Source organism: Capricornis sumatraensis, chromosome 1, assembly GCF_032405125.1.
Source record: "Capricornis sumatraensis isolate serow.1 chromosome 1, serow.2, whole genome shotgun sequence".
NCBI lineage: Eukaryota > Metazoa > Chordata > Mammalia > Artiodactyla > Bovidae > Capricornis > Capricornis sumatraensis.
Genome location: NC_091069.1, coordinates 43,003,634 through 43,030,084, shown reverse-complemented (window position 1 = coordinate 43,030,084; position 26,451 = coordinate 43,003,634). Strand labels below are relative to the sequence as shown.

Here is a 26,451-nt window from a genome sequence, read left to right as displayed (position 1 = left end):
TACTGGAGCGGGCTGCCATTTCCTTTAAGCATACAACCACCCAGGGAAGAGCGACTGCTATCCCCGTAAATAGACGGGGGTAGGCCCAGACCACATTAGTCTTCGTTGGCAGGGCCGTATTTGAAAGTAGGGTTGCCCCATTTCAAAGTCGAGAGCCTGGGTTGAAACAGGTACAATAGAGGTGTGAAGCAATATGGTGCTGCTAGAAGGGAGGTGGTGAGCCGTGAGGCTCACCTAACTAACGGCAAACCCGGACGAGATGGGTTAGACTGGAATCAGGGGGATCTGTATAAATGCACGATTTCATGTGTCTATACCCATCCCAGCTCTGCCCGCTGAAAAGGCCTAGAAGCAATGACACACCAAGTTTCATTCAATGGTCGGGATAGTAAGGGTGTCTTCCGTTTCGGCCCTGCCGGCAGGCTTCTCTTGTCACATTCCAATGCCCTTTCGCCACAGACCGTTGTCCTTCATCTGCCTGCTGCTGGAAAACCCCGAACTCCTGCAAAGCCTTAGAAAGCAGGGGAAACCGCCTGCCAACTCGACTACTACTACTGCCCACCAAAGGGTCGGGAACAAGACGCCCACAGGAAGAACCCGGAAGGGCGGCGACCCTAAAGGCGGAGCAGGCGCGGAAGCCGGGCTGGCGCCGTAGGCGGGGCCTCGGGCTCCTTTTTTTCTTATTGGAGTGCACCACTGCCAGTCTCGGCCTCTTTCCTCCCGTCCCCGCCTCTTCCGCGCAGGCAGTTTGTTAGGTGGCGGGTGAGACCCGGCGGTCACTTCCGGTTGGGGGAGAAACGTTAGATCGAAGGCGGGGCCGGGAAGAGGGAGGAGGAGGAAGAGGAACGAGACGGGCGGTGGGTGCTCTAGGTTGTTCGGCAGCGGCTGCGGCTCCGGCTCTCTTCCGGGAGGACGATGGACAGCCAGGGCAGGAAGGTGGTGGTGTGCGACAACGGCACCGGGGTAAGCGCTCGGCGGGGAGGGTGCAGCGGCCACAGGCCGGGGCCCGGATGTGCGGGGGGCGCGCAGGCCTAAAGCGCCCGGAGCTGCACCCCTGGGACCTCTGCCGCCCGGGCCGAGGGCCGCTGGCCAGCGCTTTCCACCCGCGTGGGTGTGGGGCTCGAGCGGACTGGACCCCTTAGTAGCCCCGAGCTGGGCACTCCCGCAGCTCGGGGTCAGGACGGCGGGCGAGGCCGGCGATGGTTGCGGTTCCCACCTGCTACCGGTCCGGGGCCGGCCCAGCGCTCTAGCCGCAGGAATTTGGCTCGAGGGCTGGAGGGGTAAAAGGCTGGGCTTGTGCGTTGCGAAAGGGCTTCACTCACCAGGGTCGCCGATGTGTTAAAAGGAGAAAGACCAAGAGGCCTTGCTCTTCCTGTAGAGTCGAAGATACGGAACAGGAGGCAGGAAACGGGTTTAAAGAAAAAAGGGAACTGCTGTCATGCAATGAACCTCAGTCCTTTTGCAGTGTCTGAGGCTTTTGTTGTTTTGTTTTCTTGTTTTCTGAGAGAATGGAAGGCCAGATCGGCTGTGGATCATTTACGTTTTGTTCTCCATGCTGGAAATTTGGCCCAGGTGCAGCCCCCCAGAGACCAGTATGTTTCCGTGGTTGATCTTGATCCTTTAAGGCCCAAGTAGTAATTCCACTAACCTTAGGGAAGTTAACCTTAGGAAGTTTGGGTACCCCTCCTCCTTTTTTCCCTTATTGGCAGACTACAGTTAATGTTAGTATTTAAGATCCTAAAATGCAAATAATTGTAAAAATCAGAGTAAAACACTGATTTAGACATTATTTGAAAGTTATTTCTCTCAGTCGCCCCTCCCCCCAATTAAAAAAAATTTTAGGCAGCAAAGTCAGCAAATTAGAATACAGAACTGTTACTTATTTTGGATGAGTTCTGTAGTGATCACTTCCCCCTGCATTAAAGCAATTTCTAACCATTTTGAAGCTGCAGTATTTTGTCAGTTATCCCCTTCCTTCCATAAATGTAATATATGAATTAAAATAGATTTTGTATGAACTTCAAGTCACTTTGGAAACTGGATCGTTGAGGGGAAAAAAGAGCTGATATTCACCGCCATAATACTGCCTTTGATTGAATTTTTACAAGCAGTGATTATACTAGCTTTATCTGAACTAAGTTGAAAATGGATGAGAGTAAGAAGAGTGTTATCATTTAATGCAACGTTCATACAAAATAGCATAGTACTTAAAAAGAGGCAGCTTCCATTTATGTGCGTGTTCTTTATTAAAGTTGTTTATGTGTCCACAAATGTATATGTGTATGTGAAAGTTTTGAAGGGATTTGTGAGAAATTTATGTTCGTCGTGGTTATCCGTGAGACTAGGGATAAGAGTGAGGTCAGGTGGGAAGGACTTCATGACTCAGTTATTGGGAAAATGTTCTTTATTTTTTAACAAACCATGCAATGTTAAACTGTCTTTAAATGAAATTATAAATGTGTTCCTTTTACAGTTAAAACTCAGTTTAAAGGTGCTTTTTTTAAAAAAAAACTGGCCTAATTCCCCCCTGTAGTCTCAAATTGACATCTAAATAAATGTAAATCTTAAAAAAAATTGATACTAATGTATTTTTTTTGTGACTATGTCAGTTTTGGGCTTTTTTTAGAAATTGAAGTCAGTTATATTTTAATGGATTCCTCCTCTTTGAAGGACAGAGAAACCAGTTTTTGTAGTATATGTTTTTTCATAATATGCAATTAAAAATCTTTTTTTTCTTGTTCTTAAGCTTTTTTTTTTTCTTGGCTCTGTAGCATGTGGGGATCTTAGTTCCCTGGCCAGGGATGGAACCCACGTCCCCTGTAGTGGAAGCACTGGACTGGCAGGGAAGTCCCATAATTAGTTTTATGTTACTGTTTCATTAGCTTGTTACAAAACTCATTGTATATTTGATTAGCCTTATGTCTAATCTATAATTTAAGAATCTTGTTCCTTAAGACAAAAGATAAGTTATTGTGACATAAGTAGAAAAGTGTAGTTAATTCAAACAAAACCTTGTGTAATATTTGGCATTGTATTTCTAATTACTTTAAATATCCAGATTTTCTATAGGACATGATTGACTTAATGAAGAAACTCCATGAAGAAAGCTCTGATGTAGTACGTAGTCAGGAATGCTGTGATATTTCTGAAAATTTAGAGAATTAGGAGCCACTTAGAGTCTGTATTTCTTATACTTCATAGTCCTGTTGATTTTATTTAGGTACCTGAAGGTCTAATGATTCCTCTGTGATTAAGAAGATACTAAAATTTAGTTTCTAAAAATTTATGAGAATAGTTGTTATTCTGAAGCAACTTGCCTCTTAACACATTTTAGGTTTTAAAATTATAGGCCATTTGAGAAGTTGATTTTTTTTTATTTAAGCCTCTCTGGCAGGCCCTAAATGGAAAGCCCTCAGGGTAGATGAGTTCTTATGATCACATGCCAGGTTATGGTCCTGCTCCTCAACCTCTCCAGCTCCCAAGCTGACCAGTGCCTCTGTAGGGCCTCCTAGAGGAGGAAAGCGCATCCGATTCCAATACCTTATGCACTTCATCCTCATAACCATCCAAACCTAAAATGGAGCCTGTGTAAACCGCCACCTAACATAAAGCTGCGGAAAGTGGCCAGATAGGTGAAGATGTGGAGATCTGCTTCAGCTTAGGTGCCTTTCAAGGATTGGGCCCAGGCCCCTGACGTTGTGTATTCTTTTGCCAGACTTGGGTGATTTCATCAACATTGAGTTAGTTTACCAACAGTGAATACTTTTGGAGTGCTTGCTGCTTGACTGGTATAATTTTTAGGGTCCAGTGACACAGAGTAGCTTGTAGTGTTAAGATAGTTACACTTTTTTTTTTTTAATTGTACTTTTACAATTCACGTTTGTAGTTGATTACAGCTTGCTTTATCAGGCTTAAGCAAATTTGTATGTTGGATTTAGGAGTGTTTGAAGTAGAACCAAATCAAAAGTAGATTTGGTTTAGCCCTTGAAAATGCTTTGGAATAAACAGAATAAATATTGGTGATCTAAGATCAGAGTAATCACTATGCAATTAAATTATTATATCTGCCATTTATTTAAAGCAATAAAGGAAAAATACAAATTAAATAAGCCCAAATGAAGCTTTATAAATCCCAGTTTGTTTTTTGAGGGGAGAAAGATACCTTTACAGCAAATGTACATGGGCTTTTTTTTTTTTGAAAGAAAATTATATTGTTCATGTTCTTACCATTTGATGACTCAGTGGGAAGTAAGGGAGCCTGTTTAAACCACAGTGCTATGAAGAGGAAACTATATATGGTAAAGTCTATTTCTTAAACATAGCCCTATTGCACACAGTGAGAGAACTAAGTCATGAGGTCTTAAAATGATTGAAGTGGGGGGAGGTATTTCAAGAATTAAAGTTATGCCAAACAAGTAGTTTAGAAAAGAATATTTTATTTGCATATTATTACCTTATGGTTTAGATTTTTTTAAAAATACTGGCTTTTTTGCAAGAAAGGAAATGCCAGGTTGTCTGTTGGTTATATTACTGAGAAATAGATCATTGTAATTATATTCTTGTTATTTTAACTGGTATTTCGTTGACATCTGAAATAATGTGATGTAGTGCAGCTATTGCCATTTTGACCAAACACTAGTTCCCTGTAGGAATGCTAGCACTGGATTACTGTGGCAGCATCTACTTCCAGTAAGCTACTGCTTAATCAGAATAAATAATTTCATTAATTAGTGATTGCTATCTTTAATTTGAACTAAAAGCCAACTTTCTATTCTTTAAATAATTTTAAAAAATATTTATTTTAGTTAATATATTTATTTGGTGGCACTAGGTTAGTTATGGCACATGGGATCTTTAGTTGTGGCATGTGGAATCTAGTTCCCTGATCCCTGGTCTCCCTGCATCGGGAATACAGAGTCTTAGCCACTGGACCTCCAGAGAAGTTCCTTCATCTTTTAATGAAGCACAGGAATAGTAGTTCAGAGTTATTTTTATAGTTTTAGGAATTCTTAATTTTTGTCTTCTTACTTTAGGCACTTGGCAAATATGTTGTCCTGTGAAATATGCTCGAACAAGCATTTTACCTCCTCAGCCTCCTGACTGCCTGGTCGGGTGGGGAGATGGGGGGGATGGGACAGACACGACTTGACTTAGGCTCCATCCCAAGCTCCTCCTCCCACCTTCACCTAGTGTTAAGATTTCTCAGTTAAATCATTGGTTTACATTTAATATGCTGAAAATTGCCTTTACAAATGTGTAGATTCTTTTTTTCATTCGTTTTACAATGTGTTTATCGGAGAAGGCAATGGCACCCCACTCCAGTACTCTTGCCTGGAAAATCCCATGGACGGAGGAGCCTGGTAGGCTGCAGTCTATGCGGTCGCTGAGAGTTGGACACGACTCAGTGACTTCACTTTTCACTTTCATGCATTGGAGAAGAAAATGGCAACCCACTCCAGTGTTCTTGCCTGGAGAATCCCAGGGATGGCAGAGCCTGGTGGGCTGCCATCTATGGGGTCGCACAGAGTCGGACACGACTGAAGCGACTTAGCAGCAGCAGCAGTGTGTTTATCTGCTCGTTATGTCACTACATAAAAGTTTAATTTGTACATTGTTTTTGCTGTTTATATTTGGAATATATGTATAAATTATGACTAAAGCTGATACTTGTCTGGTGGTCATGACAGATTTTACTTATGTAGAAATTTGAATGTAGTGGCATAATGAGAAGTGATTCTCTGGTCTAACATCTGATCTCAGTTCACAATAAGTGAACTGGCTTTTGGCTTAAGACTAGAGAGTTTGATTTAGAAGAGATGAGTGTGAAAGGTTTTTTTCCTTTTAATTTGAATAGACTAGAAAATACTAAGTATTATTCTTTTCCTCTGCGGCAGTTGTTGCTCCAACTCTTTCTGGGTCAGATCGATAAATTTTTTGGGAAGATATTGTGGAGAAATGAACTAACACTTCTGAATTCTGTTAAACACTTTTTTTTAGCGTGGGAAGTATATTGTTCTTTACTATCAACCACTATTCAAGTAGAATAGGTATGAGCAAGCAGGATATCTATTGCATATGCCATCATATCACACTAACTTCAGCCTTGGAAGGTAATCCGGAAAGAATCGTATCATGATGTTTTAGGTTTTAGAAAACCTAGGTTCAGTGGCAAACTGAGCAGGACTAGGTTTTGTGGGTTTGGAAGAAAACCTATTTGAACAGTATATTTTACGTAAATTCTTAAATGTGAACATGAATGAGGGGATATGAATTCAGGTGGTATTGGAAATGTGCAATTTTTAAATTTTAGACAGATTTTTTTCAGACTAGTAGCTTCAGTCTGCTGAAGACATGATTTTAACATATTTTTTTAAAGCACTATTTTTAAAAGACTTGCAGTTATGCATGGCAGAATGTTCTAGGCTATTTATAATTAAATGTGGTTCATCAGTATCATTTCCAACAAGGTTGTCTTTGAAATAGAAAAATTTTGTGTTTTAGAGAGTTAGTCAGAAGTCAGTGAGTTTCAGGTTGCTGCTAGCTTTTACAACCATCAAACAAAACAGTTCCTTGTATGTAACAGCTTTCTGTCCACTTTTGTGTTATTTCTGTCATATGTCACATTCAAGTATTGTTTTTCTCCTTAATTCTTCTAAGATAATGTGGTGCCAAATCCATGGAACAATAGATTGTCTCAATATTAAACATGTTCTCTATATTAAAATAATCATAGTATGGTACTCTTGAGTCAGCAGCAAAACTTTTCATTTTTATTGATCAGTTAAATAATACGCACCTAGCATGTGTCAGACACTGTTCTAGGTGCTTGGGATTCATCAGTAGACACAAAAGTGTTTGCACAGTATACTGTACATTGCACAAAATCTTGTTAAGGGAATGGTTGAGGTTGATGACAACTCCTCTTATATAGCTTCCTCCTCCTACCCTAAAGTTTTTAACTGCCTTTTCCCTGTAATGGCTGCTCTTAAAAATAAGGCTAAACAGACTGCATTATTGATATAAGCATTAAAAACCCTTGGTTCTATTTTCAGTTTTACTGTAGTCATTAAATCTCCTAGTTTATCTGTTTCTTATTCGTAAAGTGGAAGTATTATTAGAATCAATGCTACATCCTCATTGGAGAAGTACACTATCTAAATATGAACTTAGTCACCTGGTATTACTAAATGTTTCTCTAAATATAAAAATGTAAATAGCCAAAAATGCCTAATAAACGTTTATTTTAACTTGCTGCTGGTCCAGATGCCATTTGATTTCCCCGTTTTGGAAAATGGTGTTACTTAAGTGAATTCCCAGACATGAATGAAAGCCTGCTTTCGTTCTGTTCATTTTCTGACATTTCTTTTAAAAATCCTTAGCATTCGTTGAATGAATTTGTCCCTTCCTTGCTGTGCATTAAGGCAGCAGGTTCCAGCATGCACTGCTCAGCTTAGGTCCCTTGAGGCTTTCCCTGAGAGTTAACCAGTCAAGAAATGGGAACTCCAGTAGTCAGGCCATGAAGGAAATAAATGGAGGATATGATAGACGGGGTGATTACTTTGGGTAATTTGAAAGCACCAAAAGTTTAGGATATTATATAAATGCAAACAGTACCTTTCAGATACAGTTTTTAAATGGATAATAGTGTAAATACTTTGACACTAACCCACTTTTTACTGTTCTTTTCCAGTTTGTGAAGTGTGGATATGCAGGCTCTAACTTTCCAGAACATATCTTCCCAGCTTTGGTTGGAAGACCTATTATCAGATCGACCACCAAAGTGGGAAACATTGAAATCAAGGTAATATTTTATTTATTGATAAATGAGGAGCAAAACCTACTGAAATGTTCTTTGAATTAAGTAGTTTTAAGATGTGATGCCTTGAAAAGCAAAGGAGGAGGGCCAAATTTCTTATATTTTAAATTTTTATCAACACGTGAAGAAAGGTACAGAAACTGAAAGTAATTTCGTCTGACTTTAAGTATAGCTTGATGCCATTACTCTCTGAATACAATAAAAATAAGATTTTTATGTTGATGTGAATGCTGTATTAGTGACTTAAAGTCCTATAGTATAATTTTAAAAGAAATCAGCCTGGTACTTTTATGTCTTTCAATTCCATATATTTGTCATTCAGTGTTAGTGTCTCTTTGGGAGCTGAAACTTCTTCCATGTTCTCATGGCCTGATATCCCTACATTTTTATATAGCTATTCAGGAAAAATAGAGTGTGCATCTTATTGGTTCCTTTTTTCACCAGTATAATAAGTGATTTCCACAGTGTGCAGGAGGAAGCTGTGCAAGTCTTTATTTGACATTGCATCATTTATCTTAGGACAAGGAGAAGGGAGGGAATGTTGTCATTGCCTACATACCGTTCTTAACATGAGACTGGACCTTAATAGATTTTTATCTTCTATTAAAGGAGGTGGAAATCAAAAGGGAGTTAACAATATTTTAGAAGCGAGAAAAAAAAAGAACACTCAAAAGTCAGTGGTTACCACTTGACTTAAAATCCTCAGATAGCCTAGGGATCAGATTAGGTTACACGAAATGTAGTAGAATTTAGAAGCCGTTTTATGAATCATTTGTGAACAGACTAGCATCGTTGGTCCTATCTGGACAGTCCTTGACAAGACTTCAGAGAGTTTGTTAGGTTGTAAGTTAAGTTACCCATCTCTGGGACGTTTGTTTGAGGTGTTTAGAAAGCTGGTAATAGATAGGAGACATTTGCTGCTGAAGAGCTCTCTGCTGTTGGGACTAGAGGATTGAGTTACACGATGAATAAAAATACAAACTGAAACTTAGGTTCTGTGATAATTTTTTTAAAGACTTAAAAGAGTGAATGATTCTGGCCTCTGTTTTATTATAATCAGAAGGGATACTCAATATGAGAGTTTCTTGGTTTGGGGTGTTTTTTTTTTTCGTGTCTTTTGGGAATTTTATAGAATCCCATATTCTGTTTTTGTTAACTCCTTTTGTTCTGATTGAATTCCATCTTAAATGAACTTCAGCTTAAAATTTAGCTAGTAATAGTGATAAGGATACAGTTTTTTAATAATGTTGAAAGTCACTTTTATTCAGTATCAGCCTTTTAAAGAAGAATGGTTTTTTAATATACTTTATGGATAATAACATTTTTGAGGTATTAAGCTACATCACATATAGCTATTTTTATTGTCCAGCATAATTACCTATATTTTCCACTCCTACTTTTCTTGCTTTTTAAGGGCAAGTGATAGAAATGAGTCTAGGTGATACTCAAATAAGACATTTTTGCTAAGGAATTCCCCAGTAGCATTTGCTTGTATGGTTTGTCAGTCTGTTAAGTTGGTTTACTTCTGTTCAATCTGCTTAATCTTTTTAAGTCTTTCAAGTTAATTTGTTCTTCCAGTAGAAAACAGTGAAAGAAGAGAGAACTGTGTCAAATTTAACTTGACTACTAGAGCTTGGAAAAACACTCTAAACACCCTTTCCCTACTCAGCTAGACCTTTTCTGCTGTTTATTTTCCTTAATTAAGGTACTTAAATTCAGTAACAAATGAAATTTGACTTTTTTGGAATATTTCAAATTTGGAATATGCCTAGTGGATTGATTTATACTTTTTGTGTCTTGTTACCTAAAATGTGGTAGACTGAAAACTGGAAATTTAAATTGTTTAATGAGTTAACTTTCATTCAGGAGTAATAACTGTCCGTGTTAATTTGGCCCTAATTATTAACTCCGTAAACTGTAGTAGTACTGCATCTGCCTCGACCTAATTTGTCTCTATTGCTTGTATGTTTAAAAATTTCAGTGAGGATTTTATTTAGGCCTTTTCTGACTCTTACTTCTACCTTCTCTCTCTTCACCTTTCTTGACCTGTTGAAGTAGAATAACAAAAAGATGGTAAGTGAGGTTACACACATGCTCTCTGTTTGTTTTCCACTTTTGCTTGGTGGGACAGTAGTTGTTGTTTTGTGTCCCTTTAGTATTGGGGAGGGGGGTGATTCCATATTTTAATTTCTAAGTACTTTGATTTTTAACCTTTTTCATTGCTTCAATTTGGTAGCAACTAATTAAGTCCTATACTCTCCTGATTGCATACAATGGACCAAACCAGAACTAATTACTAACATAGTTTTGAATTGTTTTCCTTGTGTTTTTTGTAGATGAATGTTACAATTAAAATGGAATGTAGTGTGCATTATGTTAGAAACCAAGTGGCTTTCTTTAGGATATGTGTGATCCAGAAAAGTGGGGTGAAGTTGTTGCATTTGGATCAATTCACTGTTAAATTGAACATTGCCTGTCATAGCCTATATATGTATATATTTGCATCTGATACAGTATCATACGTGTATTTAATAAACTAGGTAAGATTGTAATGTGCCAATGAACTATAAATAGTAAAGGAGAGAAAAAGGTTGATTTGTTTCCTGTATTATCCTTGTTTATGAGCAGATTTTACATTACCTGATTATAAATAAGAAAAAGGTCAAAGTCTTGTAAGACTTTTCCATTGACAGTGGATTTTCCCTTTAAATAAATACCATTGTACCTTTTTCATTTCAACTAGAACTGGACACATCCCAGCAGTTGAGTCTTTTATTATATTTTTCTGTGATAGTCTTAAGTTTTTCTATAGTAGATATTCTCATTTGTTTTTAATATTATTTGTAAGTAACTTTGACAGAGATAAATATCAGGCCTTTCTAGTGATAAGTGTTTTAGCTAGTAACAGTAACTAAACTAGTGGCAAGTTTTCTTTTGAATAAACAAAAACATGGAAAACTGGAAATAATTTCTAAATAAGATCATGCATTTGTCTTAAAATCCTAAGGAGATTAAGAAAAGAGTAGTTGCAGAGAACTCTTTAATGTTTTTTATGAAATTTCTTTCTAGGAATTTAATTGTGGTTTTAAAGTATATTTGCTCTAATTTCCAATTTGAGGTGACTTTATTCAGAATGATTCTTGGCGTATCGCATCTACACTGCTTGCTTTTCATAAAATATAAATGCCTTTAAAATGGCATCTCAGACAGTTACTATAATTTTTCACTTTTTCAGATAATAGGTGATGTCCAGTGATGAGGTGGGTGGTAAATAGGTGATGTCACTTGAGGTCCAGTGATGAGGTGGGTGGTAAAAAAAACCAAGGCCTGATCTGACCGCTTGTAATTTTGATCTTGAAGATGAAGGCAAGTTCCATAAAACTCTTAGTTTTGGAAATTGAAATGTTCTAGGGAAAACTATGTTTTAGGATTTTTTGAAATAAAATTTTAGATAAGTTTTTGAATTAAGTAGCTTGAGTTATTCAAGAATGTTTGCACTAATTTGACAAGTTAACGCTTGTTTTCTTCCATTTTAAATGTCCTCTTTGTTCAGAGGGATGGTAAGATACTTGATGCCAGATGTTTCTTTCAGTTAATTCTTCATAGTATGTGTGCCCTAGAAGTAGACACATGACACTTTTATTTTGAGTTGGTATTAGATCAGACATATGTAGGCCCCTATTCTTGCATGGAGTAAGAACTAAATAGTCAGATGTAATTAGACCAGATTTATACTAAATTTGTTGAAATACAGTTGTGAACATGTATCAATGATATAAACCATCTTAATTATCTAGTCTATTATTACCTTGTATAACAGAAATGTACATTCCAGAAAAAAATAACTAACATAAAATATTAAATTATATTGATGGCCAGAAGTCATAGGTATTTGGAGATATAGATTCCTCCCCCTGACATTTTTTATGAAGTGTTTGGAATACACAGCAAATTTAAAGGAATTTCACCATGAAACACATACATCCATCACCTAGATTCTGACATTAATGTTCACTATACTGATATATCACATATCTATCCATTTATCCATCTTCAGTCCATCTGTGTATCTTGTCTTTCAGTGTATTTGAAATTAACAGTATTCTTCTGAGTAATTCAACAAATGCATGTCATTTAGTAGAGTTATCTAATACAAGATTTTTAGTTTTTCATTTTTGTATCAGATCATTCTAAATAGTTAATATTTAAGAAGTTTGAGTATTAAGGCATGGTGCATTAGTTTTATATGCAATTTAGTTGCAATAGAAACATTTTAGTGAGTATTTCTAGCATCTGCTTTAACTTTGTTTTTCCTTTTTGTTGCTTTCAGTGGATTTTCCAGTTTTTTTTTTTTTTTTTTTGGTTGTTATTGTCTTTAAATAGAGTCCTCACCCTGGTTTCTTTCTTATCTCTTTTTTAAAAAATCATTATTAAAAAAAAGTTTAAAGTCATATTTATTTAAAATTCTGTTTTAAAACATCTTAAGATCTTATAGCAAATAGTAGCTATTTTGATACTAGAATTTTTTTTTTAATTCATCAGTATGTGTTTAAATCAGGATTATTTAGTATCTCGACTAGCCAATTTTTAAAGTAAGATTTAATTCTGAGACATCATTAGCCTTATACACATAAAATTTGACTTTTGAAATGTGGGTCATCTTAAGTATGTGCTCGTTGGAGACAAGACTTGTGAGTATTCTGCTTCCTGGGTGATAGCGTAGTTTTCCAGTATTTTACTTGAAGATTGGAAATGTTGCTTAATTTTAACGAAGATAAATTTTAACGAAGAATTTCTTCTCTATATCTTAATTTTTTATATCTCTACAAATTATCTTTCATCTTGGTGAGGCACATATTGAAGCTTAATTTCAGTTTTAATTGGGACATATCTAGGTAGGCGTTTATGAAATTTACAAGTTTGTAGTGCATATATCCACTATTAAAGTATAATAAAATTCATTTTATTTTTTGCTTCTCATTATGCTGCATAGTACTACACTTACCATTTTGATATTTAGTAAAAAGAAATGTGCTGCATGCGTTGAGCATTTCTCTGCAAGTTTTTTTTCCCCTCATATGCTATCTCACATATCACAGGCCTTATTTTTTGAACATTTGAGCAAAAGAAAGAGATGAAACCTCATACAAACCCCTCGAAAATATGAAAATGTGGGGTTTATTTGTGCTAATGCTCTTCTTTTGGAAACATATTTATTAAAGGTAAGGTCAATTTATTGATTTAAACCACATTGTACATAAAAACTTATTATTCATGATTAAGATTTGTAAGACATTGTTCATGAAAGGAAAGATCAACTTTTTAACTTGTGGAATGAAGAAATTTATCTGAAAGTGCCAGAAATATTAAAATTAATTATTCTCCAGTTTTCCAAAATATAAGAGGATAATTTTCTGATGGTATTTTATGCAAAAATTTGGTCTAAAGCTTTGATATTATAATTTTCTAGGATCTTATGGTTGGTGATGAGGCAAGTGAATTACGCTCGATGTTAGAAGTTAATTACCCTATGGAAAATGGCATAGTACGAAATTGGGATGACATGAAACACCTATGGGACTACACATTTGGACCAGAAAAACTTAACATAGATACCAGGAATTGTAAAATTCTACTCACAGAACCTCCTATGAACCCAACCAAAAATAGAGAGAAGATTGTAGAGGTAAGTTTTTAGATGGGTTGTGCATGTATATGTTTCTGTGATGTGATATTAAAGCAAATTTTTTTGTTTTATCTTACCTCTGTTGTTGAGAATAAAGGAAATAAGAGTAATTGTTACTTTTTCCCAGATCCTGTTTATTGAGCACCTAAGTATATGTTAGTCATTATAAGTAGAATATACCAGTAAACAAAGCCAAAATCCTGCTGCTATGGAATTTAGCATCTAGCAGGGGAAAATAGACCAAAAAAAAAAAAGAGTTAATTGAATGGTTTATTAGAAGATACTAGATGCTAAAGGAGGGGTGGGAAAGAGTAAGGGAGATCGGGCATGTAGGAAGGCTGCATTTTTCATAGGTTGTGGTAGTACGTGTCTGTAAGGTGAGATTTAAACGGAGGGAGTTAGCCAGTAACTAACTGGGGGAAAAGCATTCCAGGCAAAGGGAGTAACCAGGGTAAAGGTCTTGAAATGGGACCAAGCGTGGCATATTAGTCAGCAAGGAAGCCACTGTGGGAGAGCAGCGGGAGATGAGGTGCGAGAAATAATGGGGCCGAATCATCCAGGGCCTTGTAGGCTCTTACAGGAGATTAGATTTAAACTCTGAGTGAAATGTAGGGCTACTACAAGGAGGAGCTATTACAGATTGAGGTTTCTATGGCTCCTGTGTTGAATGTAGAACATAAGGAGGCAAGCGTAGAAGAAAGACGAGTTTGGAGACTTTTTCAGTTATCTAGACGCCAGATAGTGATGGTTAGGATTAGGGGTAATAGCAGAGAAGGTAATGAAAAAAGGCCAGATTGTCGCTCTGTTTTGAAGGTAGGGCCAAAAAAAGATCCCGATTTCTTAAATACATGTGATAGAGAGGTAACTGAAAGTTTCACTTGAGCAAACACTGAGAGTAGAACAGGATTTGGGAGGGAGATGGATCAGGAGTTCAGTTTTGGACATGTTAGGTTTTCTTTAGACATCCAAGCAAAAATGGTTACATGTATAAGGTCAAGTTCAGGAGAAAAGTCTGAGGCTGGAGGTATAAACTTGGGAGTCACGAGGATATAGATAATATAGTTAACCAAAGAAGTGATAGCAGACAGTGGGGAGAATGCTGAGGGCCAGGGAGATGGGAGGGCTCGGGAAGGGAGGTGGAAACAGTAACGAGGTAGGCAGTTAAAGAGCAAAAAGTCTGCCTTCTTAATACTTGAGATGGGTAACTTTTCAACAGTTTTCTTTCATTTTGTTATATATGAGGTAGGAAATTTTAATGACTTTGGATTTTATTAGCTTTCCAGATACTGCTTAATGTAAGTAAATGTTTTGTTTTACTCATTGACTATGTTGAGATGTTGATGGAAATTTTAGAAGAGATTTAAAACTTTTGTATTTTCAAATTTTGAGATTGTGGTTTTAGCTACAGAATCCATATCATTTCTTATGGTTCATATTTTATTATTTTTTTTTTTTCTCCTAGCCACCCCTGAAACTATGAAAGATGGGCTTTATTGTATTTATATTTTAATTGTGCTTTATACTTTCTAAATGATTTATAGTTACTAATCGTTTGTAACGGATAAGTGGTCATTTATAATTGCTCTTTATTTTTACCAATGCATTGCAAAAACAGAGTGTAGAGATATTTTTGTATTAAATCAAGAGGTTACCAGACAAGGAGACCTCTTCCAAAAAAATAATACAGTAGCAGAATGGAAACCAAGTTTTCTTTCAAGTGAAAATTAAGGGAGATGGCATTTGCTATGTAGTGGATAACATCATATCTGTCATCCACTAACTAACTATTTGACTAGGACAAATATTTTTTTAATCTGCAGAAATGACAAGAATTAGTCTTACTACCCACTCTAAGGTCTCCTCTTCGTTTAATGCTTTTTTACTTGTAAATAGAAATTTGACTATGACTGATAATGCCCCATTTTAATCTCATTCACGAAGTTGTTTCTGAGCTACAAATACTTCTTAATGATCTTATGAATAAAAATAAATTTTGACAGACTGTCAAATTGATAAATGCAAATACAGTTGATAAATGCAAATGACCTTTGAACAACACAAGGTTAAGGGTGCCAATCCCCCTCAGTCAAATTTTGTATAAAACTTTATAATTTGCCCTCTGTATCCCAGGTTCTGCATCCCTGGGTTCAGCTGATCTTGGATCATGTGATGATGTAGTATTCATTTATTGAAAAAAATCTGCAATTAAATGAACCTGCACAATTCAGAACGACCTGTGTTGTTCAAGGGTCAGCTGTATACCATTTTCGTCCCTGTAGCAGGAGGATAAAGGATGATGGAATAGAATACTAGTCAGAAAATTTAGTTGCTGAATTGATGAGTTTGTGTTTCAGAGTTGTAAAATTTATTTATTTATTACGATTAAAAATTTTTTTTTAAATTTAGTTTTATTGAAGCATGATTGATTTACAGTGCTGTGTTAAGTTTCAGGTATACAGCATAGTGATTGAGAGGTTTTTTGTTTTGTTTTGGCTATGGCATGTGGGATCTTAGTTCCCTGACCAGAGATCGTGCCCTCAGCAGTGGAAACACAGAGTTTTAACCACTGGACCGCTATGGAATACCCCAGAGTTGTAAAAATTTAAATTGTATATCATTCTCATTGTGGTCAGTTGTAAAATTTCTAAATATCAGATATTCGTAGTGGTAGTCTGCATTGCCAGTCAGTGAATGCTAACTGTGGATGACAGAGAAAATCCTACAGAATATTCCTGGCCAACCTGCGATACAGACAATGAGCAGCATTGTGAGCAGAGAGGATGTGAAGGAGCCCCTCATCCCTGCAGTGGACCTCAGCACAGGGTGGAGCGCAGCCTTGCTCCACTGGGGAGCGCAGACTCAGCAACTGAGCAGCTTCTGGATCTGCCAGCATTCGGGAATTGTTTAGTCTTGTTTCCCTGCTGTACCGTTTATTACCTGGAGGCAGAGCCACAGTCTTGCTTGGCCCAGGTTGAGGGAAAGGGATGGGAAGGTTGGCAGTTCAGTAGTTTGTGTAGTTTGTCTTTGAATTAAAAGACATTTCCCTTAAGGGACATGAGTTCAGAAAGTCTTGTTCAAAAACAGAACACTTTGTTTCACTCTAATCTGCCATTAGCTAAAAACTCTCAGAAATCTTTGCTTTGTAGCACTTAAGAAATGCTTGGGGACTGAGCGTGTATTTAAAAAAAAAAATCTGTCCTCAAAATTGGGGCTCTCTGACAGCAGGACTTTAATAGAGGCAAGAAACAGCTGAAGAGAATGGAAGATTCTTTTGGGTCGTTTGATTCTATTTTGATCAGCTAATCTACTCTTGCCATCAAGAAAGCATATATTAATACATATATATTACATTATAATGTAATTTCTAAATACTAATGTTTTCCCTTTCCTTTTGCACTTTCAGGTAATGTTTGAAACTTACCAGTTTTCTGGTGTGTATGTAGCCATCCAGGCAGTCCTGACTTTGTATGCTCAAGGTAGGTAAAGCTTAACTTTCAGTATCATTAATTCAAAAACATTTGTTACATGTATTTTATGTCAGAGGAATTTGATTTCTCAGGAAGTTTTAAGTCCCAGAAAGCTCAGTTTTATGTATTTGTATTAATTCAAATATTCCACAGTTTGTCAAATAAAATATACACATTTTTATTTTCTTTACTAAACAATGAAGGACTTAAGAAGAAACTTCTCAGTTTTTTTTTTTATAAGTAGGAAGTTTCTTTGGAGAAGGCAATGGCACCCCACTCCAGTACTCTTGCCTGGAAAATCCCATGGACGGAGGAGCCTGGTAGGCTGCAGTCCATGGGGTCGCTAAGAGTCGGAGACGACTGAGCGACTTCACTTTCACTTTTCACTTTCATGCATTGGAGAAGGAAATGGCAACCCACTCCAGTGTTCTTGCCTGGAGAATTCCGGGGACAGGGGAGCCTGGTGGGCTGCTGTCTCTGGGGTCGCAGAGTTGGACACGACTGAAGCGACTTAGCAGCAGCAGGAAGTTTCTTCTTTTAGGCAAATTAAAGTAAGAAAATTTTTGAAGGGAAAAATAAACATGGAATCTGTTCTCAGAATTGTCAAGAGTTTAAAAAAGCCAGAAAGTTTCATATGAAATTATCTTTTTAAAATACATAATAGATTAAATATAAAGGAAAAGGCAGACGTTTGAGCGTACCTTCCCAACTTTTGAAGTGGGTTTAATGGAGTGGACCTACTTTTACTTCGTTTTCCTGGTACTGCCATTAGTAACTGCCTCCGTATCTACTGGGAATAAAATAGTAGCCATGTAGGGAGAACTCTGTATCCTGATGATCTTGTGGAGAACTTAAGAGGCCATCAGATACATGCACAGAGCCTGTTGGGCACTTAAAATGTAAAGATCCCTCAAGAACTTAGACTCTTAATGGAGGAAAGATACAGAAATTGATTTAGCATGTCAGAGAAGGTTTCTGAAGGAGGTGACAACTAAATGTCAAGCCTTAGTACTTAAGTGATGTATGACAGTACAGTCGACCCTTGAACAGTGCTGATTTGAACTGTATGACTCCACTTATACGTGGATGTTTTTCAGTAGTAAATAATACTGCAGTACTACATGGTCCATAGTTGGTTGAATCGGGATGCAGAGGGCCAGCTATAAGTTATATGCAGGTTAACCCCCATATTGTTCAAGGGTCAGTTGTGTTAGGAAACAAATTTTAATATTATGGTGATCCATCTGACTCTACACATGGATGAATGAAAATCACTTTGTCAGAATACGTACTAGGTTTTAAACCTGTCTTTACTACTTCATGTAGATACTAAGAAAATACTTGGGGAGAATTAAATTTTTAAAGAGGCTTTATTCATTCACCAAGTGTGGTGTGAGCTTGGCGTTCTGAGGAGCTAGTGTTTGTCTGCATCTAGGAAACTGTTTCATTTTTTTCAAGTAAATTTCAGAATTTATTTTAGAAAATACTTTGGAAAAATAGATATTAAAAATTTTGAATCTAAGCTTTGAAACTGGTGATTCCAGTTAGGGGGTGGAGATGGGACACTTCTGCTGAAATGAATTTTTGCTTTAATTGAATAAAATTGACCTTAATAGATATTTCTAGCAATATTCATAAATTTATTTCTGTCCAAGGAGAAGATATCCTCTCTTAACTCCTCATATTTAGCTGCTTTTGTTTAAATACTGAATTCTTAGTTTTGAGAAGTGATAACCCAGTAATTCTAATCAAAAGAACTCTTAGCTGAAGAGAACTCTTCACCTTGCATAAAAACAAGGTGGCTAAAAGCTACCAGTTAAATCAAAAAAGTAAGAAGCTACATTTGGAACCAGGAAAGGTTTTTGAATAAGAGAGGTGACACGGTGATTCAAGAAAGTATGTTTGACTGCATATTGTGTACAGGATTGAGGGGAATAACTGGAATTATGGAGTCTGAGTTAGAGGTTAAAATGGTCAGGGAGGGTATGAATGAAAAGTTAAGAACTAGATTGAGCTTTAAAGAATCCTTCAGAATTGAAGTAGAAAGAGTGAGTAATCTAGTACTTTAGTTGGTATTACTGGGAGCATTTTTGAATTAATGATAATGTGGATTCTTCTTTCTTGCAATAGAAAGTCTCTTGTTTAAAAGAAAGCAACCTTAAGAGGCAGCATATGATTTTTTTATGAAACTTGCAAAATCAGTCAAAATTATATGAACTTAGTAGGAGATGGTTTGAATGAATGTGTTCAGAGATAAATTAGATGTTTTGTGCATAATAAAAAAGAGGGAGAGAGTCTGTTCAGGGATGGGACAGTGATAAAATAATGAGCTTAAGCAGGTGTAGATAATGCATATTCTGGTTAAAAGTATCATTAGACTTAAAAACTGCTAGAAAATGTGATTTAGAAATTTTTTTTTTCTGAATTAACTCTGGCACAAAAGGTGAAACACTAACTTTTACATATTTTTTGTACTTTTATATATTTTTTTAAAATTTCATTTTATTATTATTATTTTTGGTTTTGGCCATACTGCACAGCATGTGGGATCTTAATTCCACACGCCCCTGACCAGGGATCAAACCCACGTGTCCCCTACATTGGAAGCATGCAGTCTTAACCACTGCACCATCAGGGAAGTCCCCATTTATACCGTTAAATAGCACATAATGAGAAACAAAAGAGACTTTCCAGGTGGCGCTAGTGGTAAAGAACCCACCTGCTGATGCAGAAGAGGTAACAGACGTGAGTTCCATCCCTGAGTCAGGAAAATCCCCTGGAGGAGGGCATGGCAGCCCACTCCAGTATTCTTGCCTGAAGAATCCCATGGACAGAGGAACCGCGTGGGCTACAGTCCATAGGGTCACAAATAGTTGGGCATGACTGAAGCGACTTAGAACGCACACACTCACAAAGTTTAACTGACAGTGTCTTTCTTGATTTCTGGTGAATAATTGAAGTGATTCTTTGGCTAGTCAAGATGAATTAGTCTCAGATTTCTAGCTATTTTGTATCAACAGAAATTTTCCAAACAGCAGAGTTTTGAATATACTATATGACAGAAATAATAATAACTAGATTATTTCAGCAGATTCACTGGGAACTTGTGTAATTACCCTTCACAGTGGTTTCCATAAAAGTTATCCATGATACATTAGAGAATTTGACTTCAGGGGAATTCAGGAATCAAGATTAAAATTAGGATTAAAGACCATGTTGTATTTTTCAGTCCTCAGTCTGGGGGTCTGTTTCTTCCCATCACTGAGGGAGCACATGATTAGAATAAAGGTCTCACAGGAGGCATGTGAGAGAACACTGACTTCAGTGTCTGTGTGTTAGAGATAAACTGCACAATAAGCAAATAATAAAGAAATGCTAGCTTTTAGACCATTTTGGTTGGTGATGTTTCTAATCAATTATAAAGAAGCCAGCATCTTTGAATATTGAAATACTTGAAATTTGCTGGCTTTGATTTCTGATTTGGCTTTTTGTTTACAACTTCATTATTCTTCCGCAGGTTTATTAACTGGAGTCGTGGTGGACTCTGGAGATGGTGTGACTCACATTTGCCCAGTGTATGAAGGCTTTTCTCTCCCCCACCTTACCAGGAGACTGGATATTGCTGGGAGGGATATTACCAGATATCTTATCAAGGTAAGCAAAAGAGAATATCATGGAATTAGATTTTGTAAGTTTGTATATATATCTACTTAAAATTGAATGTATCACCTCAGGATTCTAGTGAATCTGCACCACCAGAGAAGTGGCCCAGTACTTTATTCATATAAAAATCTGTATGAGATTCACACACATGATCTTTTGTGTACTAATGAGAGTTCATCTTTACATAATTATAATTTGTCTTTCCTGAGGAATGGGAAGAGAGGTATGTCAAGGGGGGAAGAAGAGTCTTAAGACTTCCTTGAACAACTTGGGCAGTCTTTCAGCCGTAAAACCCTCTTTGAACAAGATGTATATTAAAATTTATTTGTGAATGTAATTAGTGATGATATTCTTTAAAACATTGCTAGATAAAGTATATATATATATAAGGCCACTCTTTGGAAGCATGTGTGGTTTTTGTAATGGGGGGGAAAAAAGATTTAGAATATTGTCTGTATCAGAACTCTGTAGTTAGTACATTCTCTCCAGGTGAGTGGTTCTCAATCAGGGATGATGCTACTCCTCCAGGGACACTTTGAAATGTCTGGAGACATTTTTGGTTGTTAACATCTTTGCAGGAAGGCTGTTAAACATTCTGCAGTGAACAAGGCCTCCCCCACAACAAAGGATTATAAGGTCCAATATGTCACTGGTACTACTGTGGGAAGACTGTTCTGGGTCGCGTTAAGTCTTCATATTGACATTGGGTTAGTAATAAGATTGGTAATGAGAATTATAATATCATTCTAAGCCAGAATTCTATTTGAGGGTGACTGCCAAAGGATTGCCCAAGGGTTTTCTTTTGACTGTAAACACAAAGATCAGAGGATTTTTAGTTTTTTATGTGAAAAGTCTAATTTGTTTATGATGTGTATTGTGTGTTTTTGTTTTTCCTGTCAGGTTGAATTCTCGTTTTTGTCTATTTAATAAATCCTATTGCCCCTCTAATATGTGTCCGTCATATTTCATGATTATGGCAGTGACTGAGTAAATTGCAGATTATAGGAATCCAGTGCTAAAATATTATTCATAGATATTTTGCCCATTTATTATTCATGAACTGTAAATTCTGTCACTCCCTATGAAACTTTTCTGTGAAAGTGAAATGTAAATTCTTTTACGGTGAGTAATATTCTCCTTTCTGAAATGGTAAGAGCAAAGGTTCTGCTGTCCATTGTATTTGGTATTGATGTGACATACTTAGCATTAATCCCTTTTGTGGACTTGAACTCACTCAGATTAATTGTGGACTTACTGCTGTTTTTTTGTACTAGCTGCTTCTGTTGCGGGGTTATGCCTTCAACCATTCTGCTGATTTTGAAACGGTTCGCATGATTAAAGAAAAATTGTGTTATGTGGGATATAATATTGAGCAAGAGCAGAAACTGGCCTTAGAAACCACAGTATTGGTTGAATCTTACACAGTAAGTATATCTGGTGTATGATATATATATATATATATATATATATATATATATATATATATATATATGGTTTTAAAGTGGGCGACAGTGACTGTTGGTGTGTGCTTAAGGAGATTTTCTTGGAATCCAGTACTTTGGGGGTTTGGGTTGTTATAATTTGTATATGTATGACCTTTAATGTCTTTCTACATTATGATACTATGATTTAGTTATTTTAATAAGGCAAGAATCATATATTGCTTTTCTACTTTAGGATACAGTTAGATATGAAATATTATTTTGAGATTCTAGTACCTGGAGTCAGAGAAGGCAGTGGCACCCCACTCCAATACTCTTCCCTGGAAAATCCCATGGACGGAGGAGCCTGGTAGCTGGCAGTCCATAGGGTCGCTAAGAGTCGGACACAACTGAGTGACTTCACTTTCACTTTTCACTTTCATGCATTGGAGAAAGAAATGGCAGCTCACTCCAGTGTTCTTGCCTGGAGAATCCCAGGGACGGGGGAGCCTGGTGGGCTGCCGTCTATGGGGTCGCACAGAGTCGGACACGACTGAAGCGACTTAGCAGCAGCAGTACCTGGAGTAGCATTTTTCAGGATGGGTTTCACATAATGTTATTTCTCTGAGATGTTAGTAGGTATTGACAGAAATTAAAATGAAGGGTTACATTGTCAGATAAGTTTGGGGGAGAGTCAATTCACTTTATTAAAGGACTTCTCAGAACCTTTGATATGCTTTTTTATACATGTTTACGGTATTCCTCAGCATTTCATGGGACTGGTATTCTAAGATACTTTGGTAAATGGTCATCCTATAGGATTGCTTTAACCATTCAGTAGGTGGCAGTCTCCCTGACTTGGTATTTTCTTAATGAGATGTTCAGAACAAATGTTAACTTGAAATTGTAACTAATGATACTTAGAACCAAGTTTGTATCAGGGGAGTTGAATTTTCAGTGTATTGCTGCCTTAAGTCTGTCATTTTCATCTGGGTATAAAATACTTCCACACTGTGTCTTTGATCTGCTACTGTTGTTTAGTCACTAAGTCATATCTAACTCTTTGCAACCCCGTGGACGCCTGCCAGGCTCCTTTGTCCATGCGATTTCCCAGGCAAGAATACTGGAGTGGGTTGCCGTTTCCTTCTCCAGGGGATCTTCCCAACCCAGGGACTGAACCCTTGGCAGGCAGATTCTTTACCACTGAGCCACCAAAACTGAAATTGAGTGATAGGCAATAAAAGCAAGTATTCTTCCACCATTTAATTCATATAAACAGAGCATATCATAAATATGTATAAAATAGTCACTTTAAAAATAATTTAAAATTTTTATAAGTTATATTGTTTCATTTCAGAAGATACTGATCCAAATAGACAATAAATCAATACTTTGCAACCCAGTCATCTACAGATTTGCCCTAGGGATTCTTTCCTGAGGCCTTCTTGATAGTTCCCCTAGATTTATATAATTTATTGTCTACCTGATTTTGGAAGAAAGTGTCGTGAGACAGAGGATAAGGGAACTAGAAATACAAAACATGTTTTATCTCTCCCCTCCTTTCTCAGAATTTGAGGCAGGTTACAAAAGTATTTGTGACAAATAAACCGGGAACTGATGAAGAGGGAAAATAGTGGACAAATAGAGTATAGGATAAGGTTTGGTGCAGAGAAATTGGGAGGCATACGGTTTTAACAGTTCTGAAAGGTAAGTAGTTCCTAGGGTAGGTGGCCCTGGGTTGATCTCCAACCAGAGCTTTGAGAAAAGCCACATTGTCCAGGTATAGATGTTTTATGCTAATGATACTGTGTCATATGGAGCTTTTCCATATATTTTGGGTGATTTCATGTGGTTTTTAAAGTCACTGGATGGTTGCGTTTATTTTGTTAAATTAAAAAAAAAAGAAATTTGATTAAATTTATAAAAAGATAATTGTGGAGTTTTTGAAAGATGTGATTGTGTTGCACATACTGTATACAGTTAGAGCAAACATGGAGTAAATGTCTTTAAGAACTTGCTTTGAGATACTTTGTCATGTTGGAAAGTGAGTTTGGGGATCTACATGTAGTTATTATAATTACGTTATTTTAAACTGATACACTGTAGAAATGTTAATATAAAACTAATTCTGGTCTGTCATGTAGAAATATGTCAAATGCCAGTATATACCAGCATGCTTGTTACTTAGGTCAATTCTATGAATTGTAAGAAAGTTTTTGTTTAACATTTCTCATTTAATTAAACATAAACATGATGTAACTTAAGGGTTAGCAGGGTCATATGTTAGTGGTATCTTACCAGTTGCTTAAATCTTATTTTCTTAAAATTATATTTATCTATTTAAAAATTTAATAGAACCTAGTAAGTAGGATACAACAGAATTGCCTGCTAAAAAATAGGTTAGCATCCTTGAACTTTTTTGATTATAAGATTTTCCTTGGATTAAATGATTTGATAGAAGTTTCACACATGATATAAAGTGTTTGATGGCAAAAAAATAGTTCCCCAGAATAATTATTTGTGGAAAGAAATTTAAAATTTTTAATTGAATGTGTCTGTGCTACATGGTAAAAATCTCTATAAACTCGAAAATATGTTAAAATGATAAAGAGAAGCAGCCTTGACTCTGGCAAAAGTCCAGTTGCTGTGGGTGATCAGCGGTATCTGTAGTGCTCCCTTCTGCACACCAGTGGACATCACACATTTGTGTATTGGTGACTCTTTCAAGAAATTCCTGCTATTTGGAGGCAGGACTTATCATTTCAAAAGCAGAACAGAGCATGATAATAAAAACAATTATTTTAATGTATTTTACTTTGTCTTTTTTCAAAAATGTATTTCAGGAGAAATATATTGCTAATGATTTTGGTTATAAAACAGGCATAAGCATCTAAAGAACACTGGGAACTTTTAAAATCTTCTTTGCTGATACCTGATTGTTCTTGGTCTCTAGCTCCCAGATGGCCGCATTATCAAAGTCGGGGGAGAGAGGTTTGAAGCACCGGAAGCTCTGTTTCAGCCTCACTTGATCAATGTCGAGGGAGTAGGTGTTGCTGAATTGCTTTTTAACACAATCCAGGCGGCTGACATTGATACCAGGTACTTTAGAAATGGTTGTTTCAAAGAAGCTTGTCAGAAATAGATGGAATATAAATAGCTAGAGTGACCAGGTTGTCTGTTGTCACACCCAAGTTTTTGATAGGATGACACTGGTTGTTGAATGACATATATCATTGTGTCACAAGTGCCCATTTAAACTTATATTTTGAAATAGTTTAAACGTTGCAAGTTTCCAGAATAGAACAGAGAACTCCTGTACACTACCCAGTTTTCCATTTTTCTGATTTTAGCATTCTACGTGTTTGTGTGCTCTCCCTTTCTCTCTCTCTCCTGTTCTTGAGTCATTTGAGAATAGATTGAATATGTAACTCCTCGTTACTCCTTAATATTTACTTTCTATTTCTTAGGAATGAGGCTGTTCTTTTATAGCCGCAGTGCAGTTACTGAGTTCAGGGGATTGATTGCTAATGTACTTTTATCTGCCATCCATATTTCAGTTTCGTTCTCTGTCCCAGTAATGTCCTTTATACAGTTTTTCTTTTTTCTGGTAAAGGGTCAGAACTAAGAGCACACATTGTATTTAGTTGTCATGTCTCTTAGTAACCTTTTATCTGTTATAATTCCTCAGTCTTTCATGACATTGATATTTTTGCAGACTACAATTTGGGTATGAATGTTTTCTCATGATTAAATTTAGATTGTGCATTTTTGGCTGGAACACTGCTTAAGTGATGTGTCCTTCTTAGGTTATCACATCCAGAAGTGATGTCAGTTTGCTCCTGTTTGGTGATATTAGTGTTAAACTCCTAGTAAAGCTTCCTGTTTTCTCCATTGTATCAGTTCAGTTCAGTTCAGTCGCTCAGTCGTGTCTGACACTTTGCGACCCCATAGACTGCAGCAAGCCAGGCCTCCCTGTCCATCCCCAGCTCCTGGAGTTTACTCAAACACATGTCCATTGAGTTGGTGATGCCATCTAACCATCTAATCCTCTGTCATCCCCTTCTCCCACCTTCAATCTTTCCCTGCATCAGGGTCTTTTCAAATGAGTCAGCTCTTCGTGTGAGGTGGCCAAAGGATTGAAGTTTCAGCTTCAACATCAGTCCTTCCAATGAACACCCAGGACTGATCTCCTTTAGGATGGACTGGTTGGATCTCCTTGCAGTCCAAGGGACTCTCAAGAGTCTTCTCCAACATCACAGTTCAAAAGCCATCAATTCTTTGGTGCTCAGCTTTCTTCACAGTCACAACTCTCACATCCATACATGACCACTGGAAAAACCATAGCCTTGACTAGATGGACCTTTGTTGGCAAAGCAGTGTCTCTGCTTTTTAATATGC

General features: G+C 36.9%; 1 protein-coding gene across 2 annotated transcripts in view; it reads left to right on the top strand.

The window, feature by feature from the left end:
- Window positions 1-836: 836 nt before the first annotated feature.
- The window catches only part of ACTR2 (actin related protein 2), a 38,954-nt gene continuing 13,339 nt past the window's right edge, over window positions 837-26,451 (top strand). Inside the window, exons 1-8 of one of the 2 annotated variants that reach the window (XM_068971893.1) lie at window positions 837-963; window positions 7,691-7,801; window positions 9,875-9,889; window positions 13,287-13,502; window positions 16,906-16,978; window positions 20,487-20,623; window positions 21,907-22,056; window positions 25,007-25,152. In XM_068971893.1, the coding sequence (XP_068827994.1) occupies window positions 916-963; window positions 7,691-7,801; window positions 9,875-9,889; window positions 13,287-13,502; window positions 16,906-16,978; window positions 20,487-20,623; window positions 21,907-22,056; window positions 25,007-25,152 (896 nt within the window). In that variant the 5' untranslated portion in view covers window positions 837-915. The remainder of the gene's footprint in view (window positions 964-7,690; window positions 7,802-9,874; window positions 9,890-13,286; window positions 13,503-16,905; window positions 16,979-20,486; window positions 20,624-21,906; window positions 22,057-25,006; window positions 25,153-26,451) is intronic. The other variant, XM_068971824.1, reaches the window with a different exon arrangement.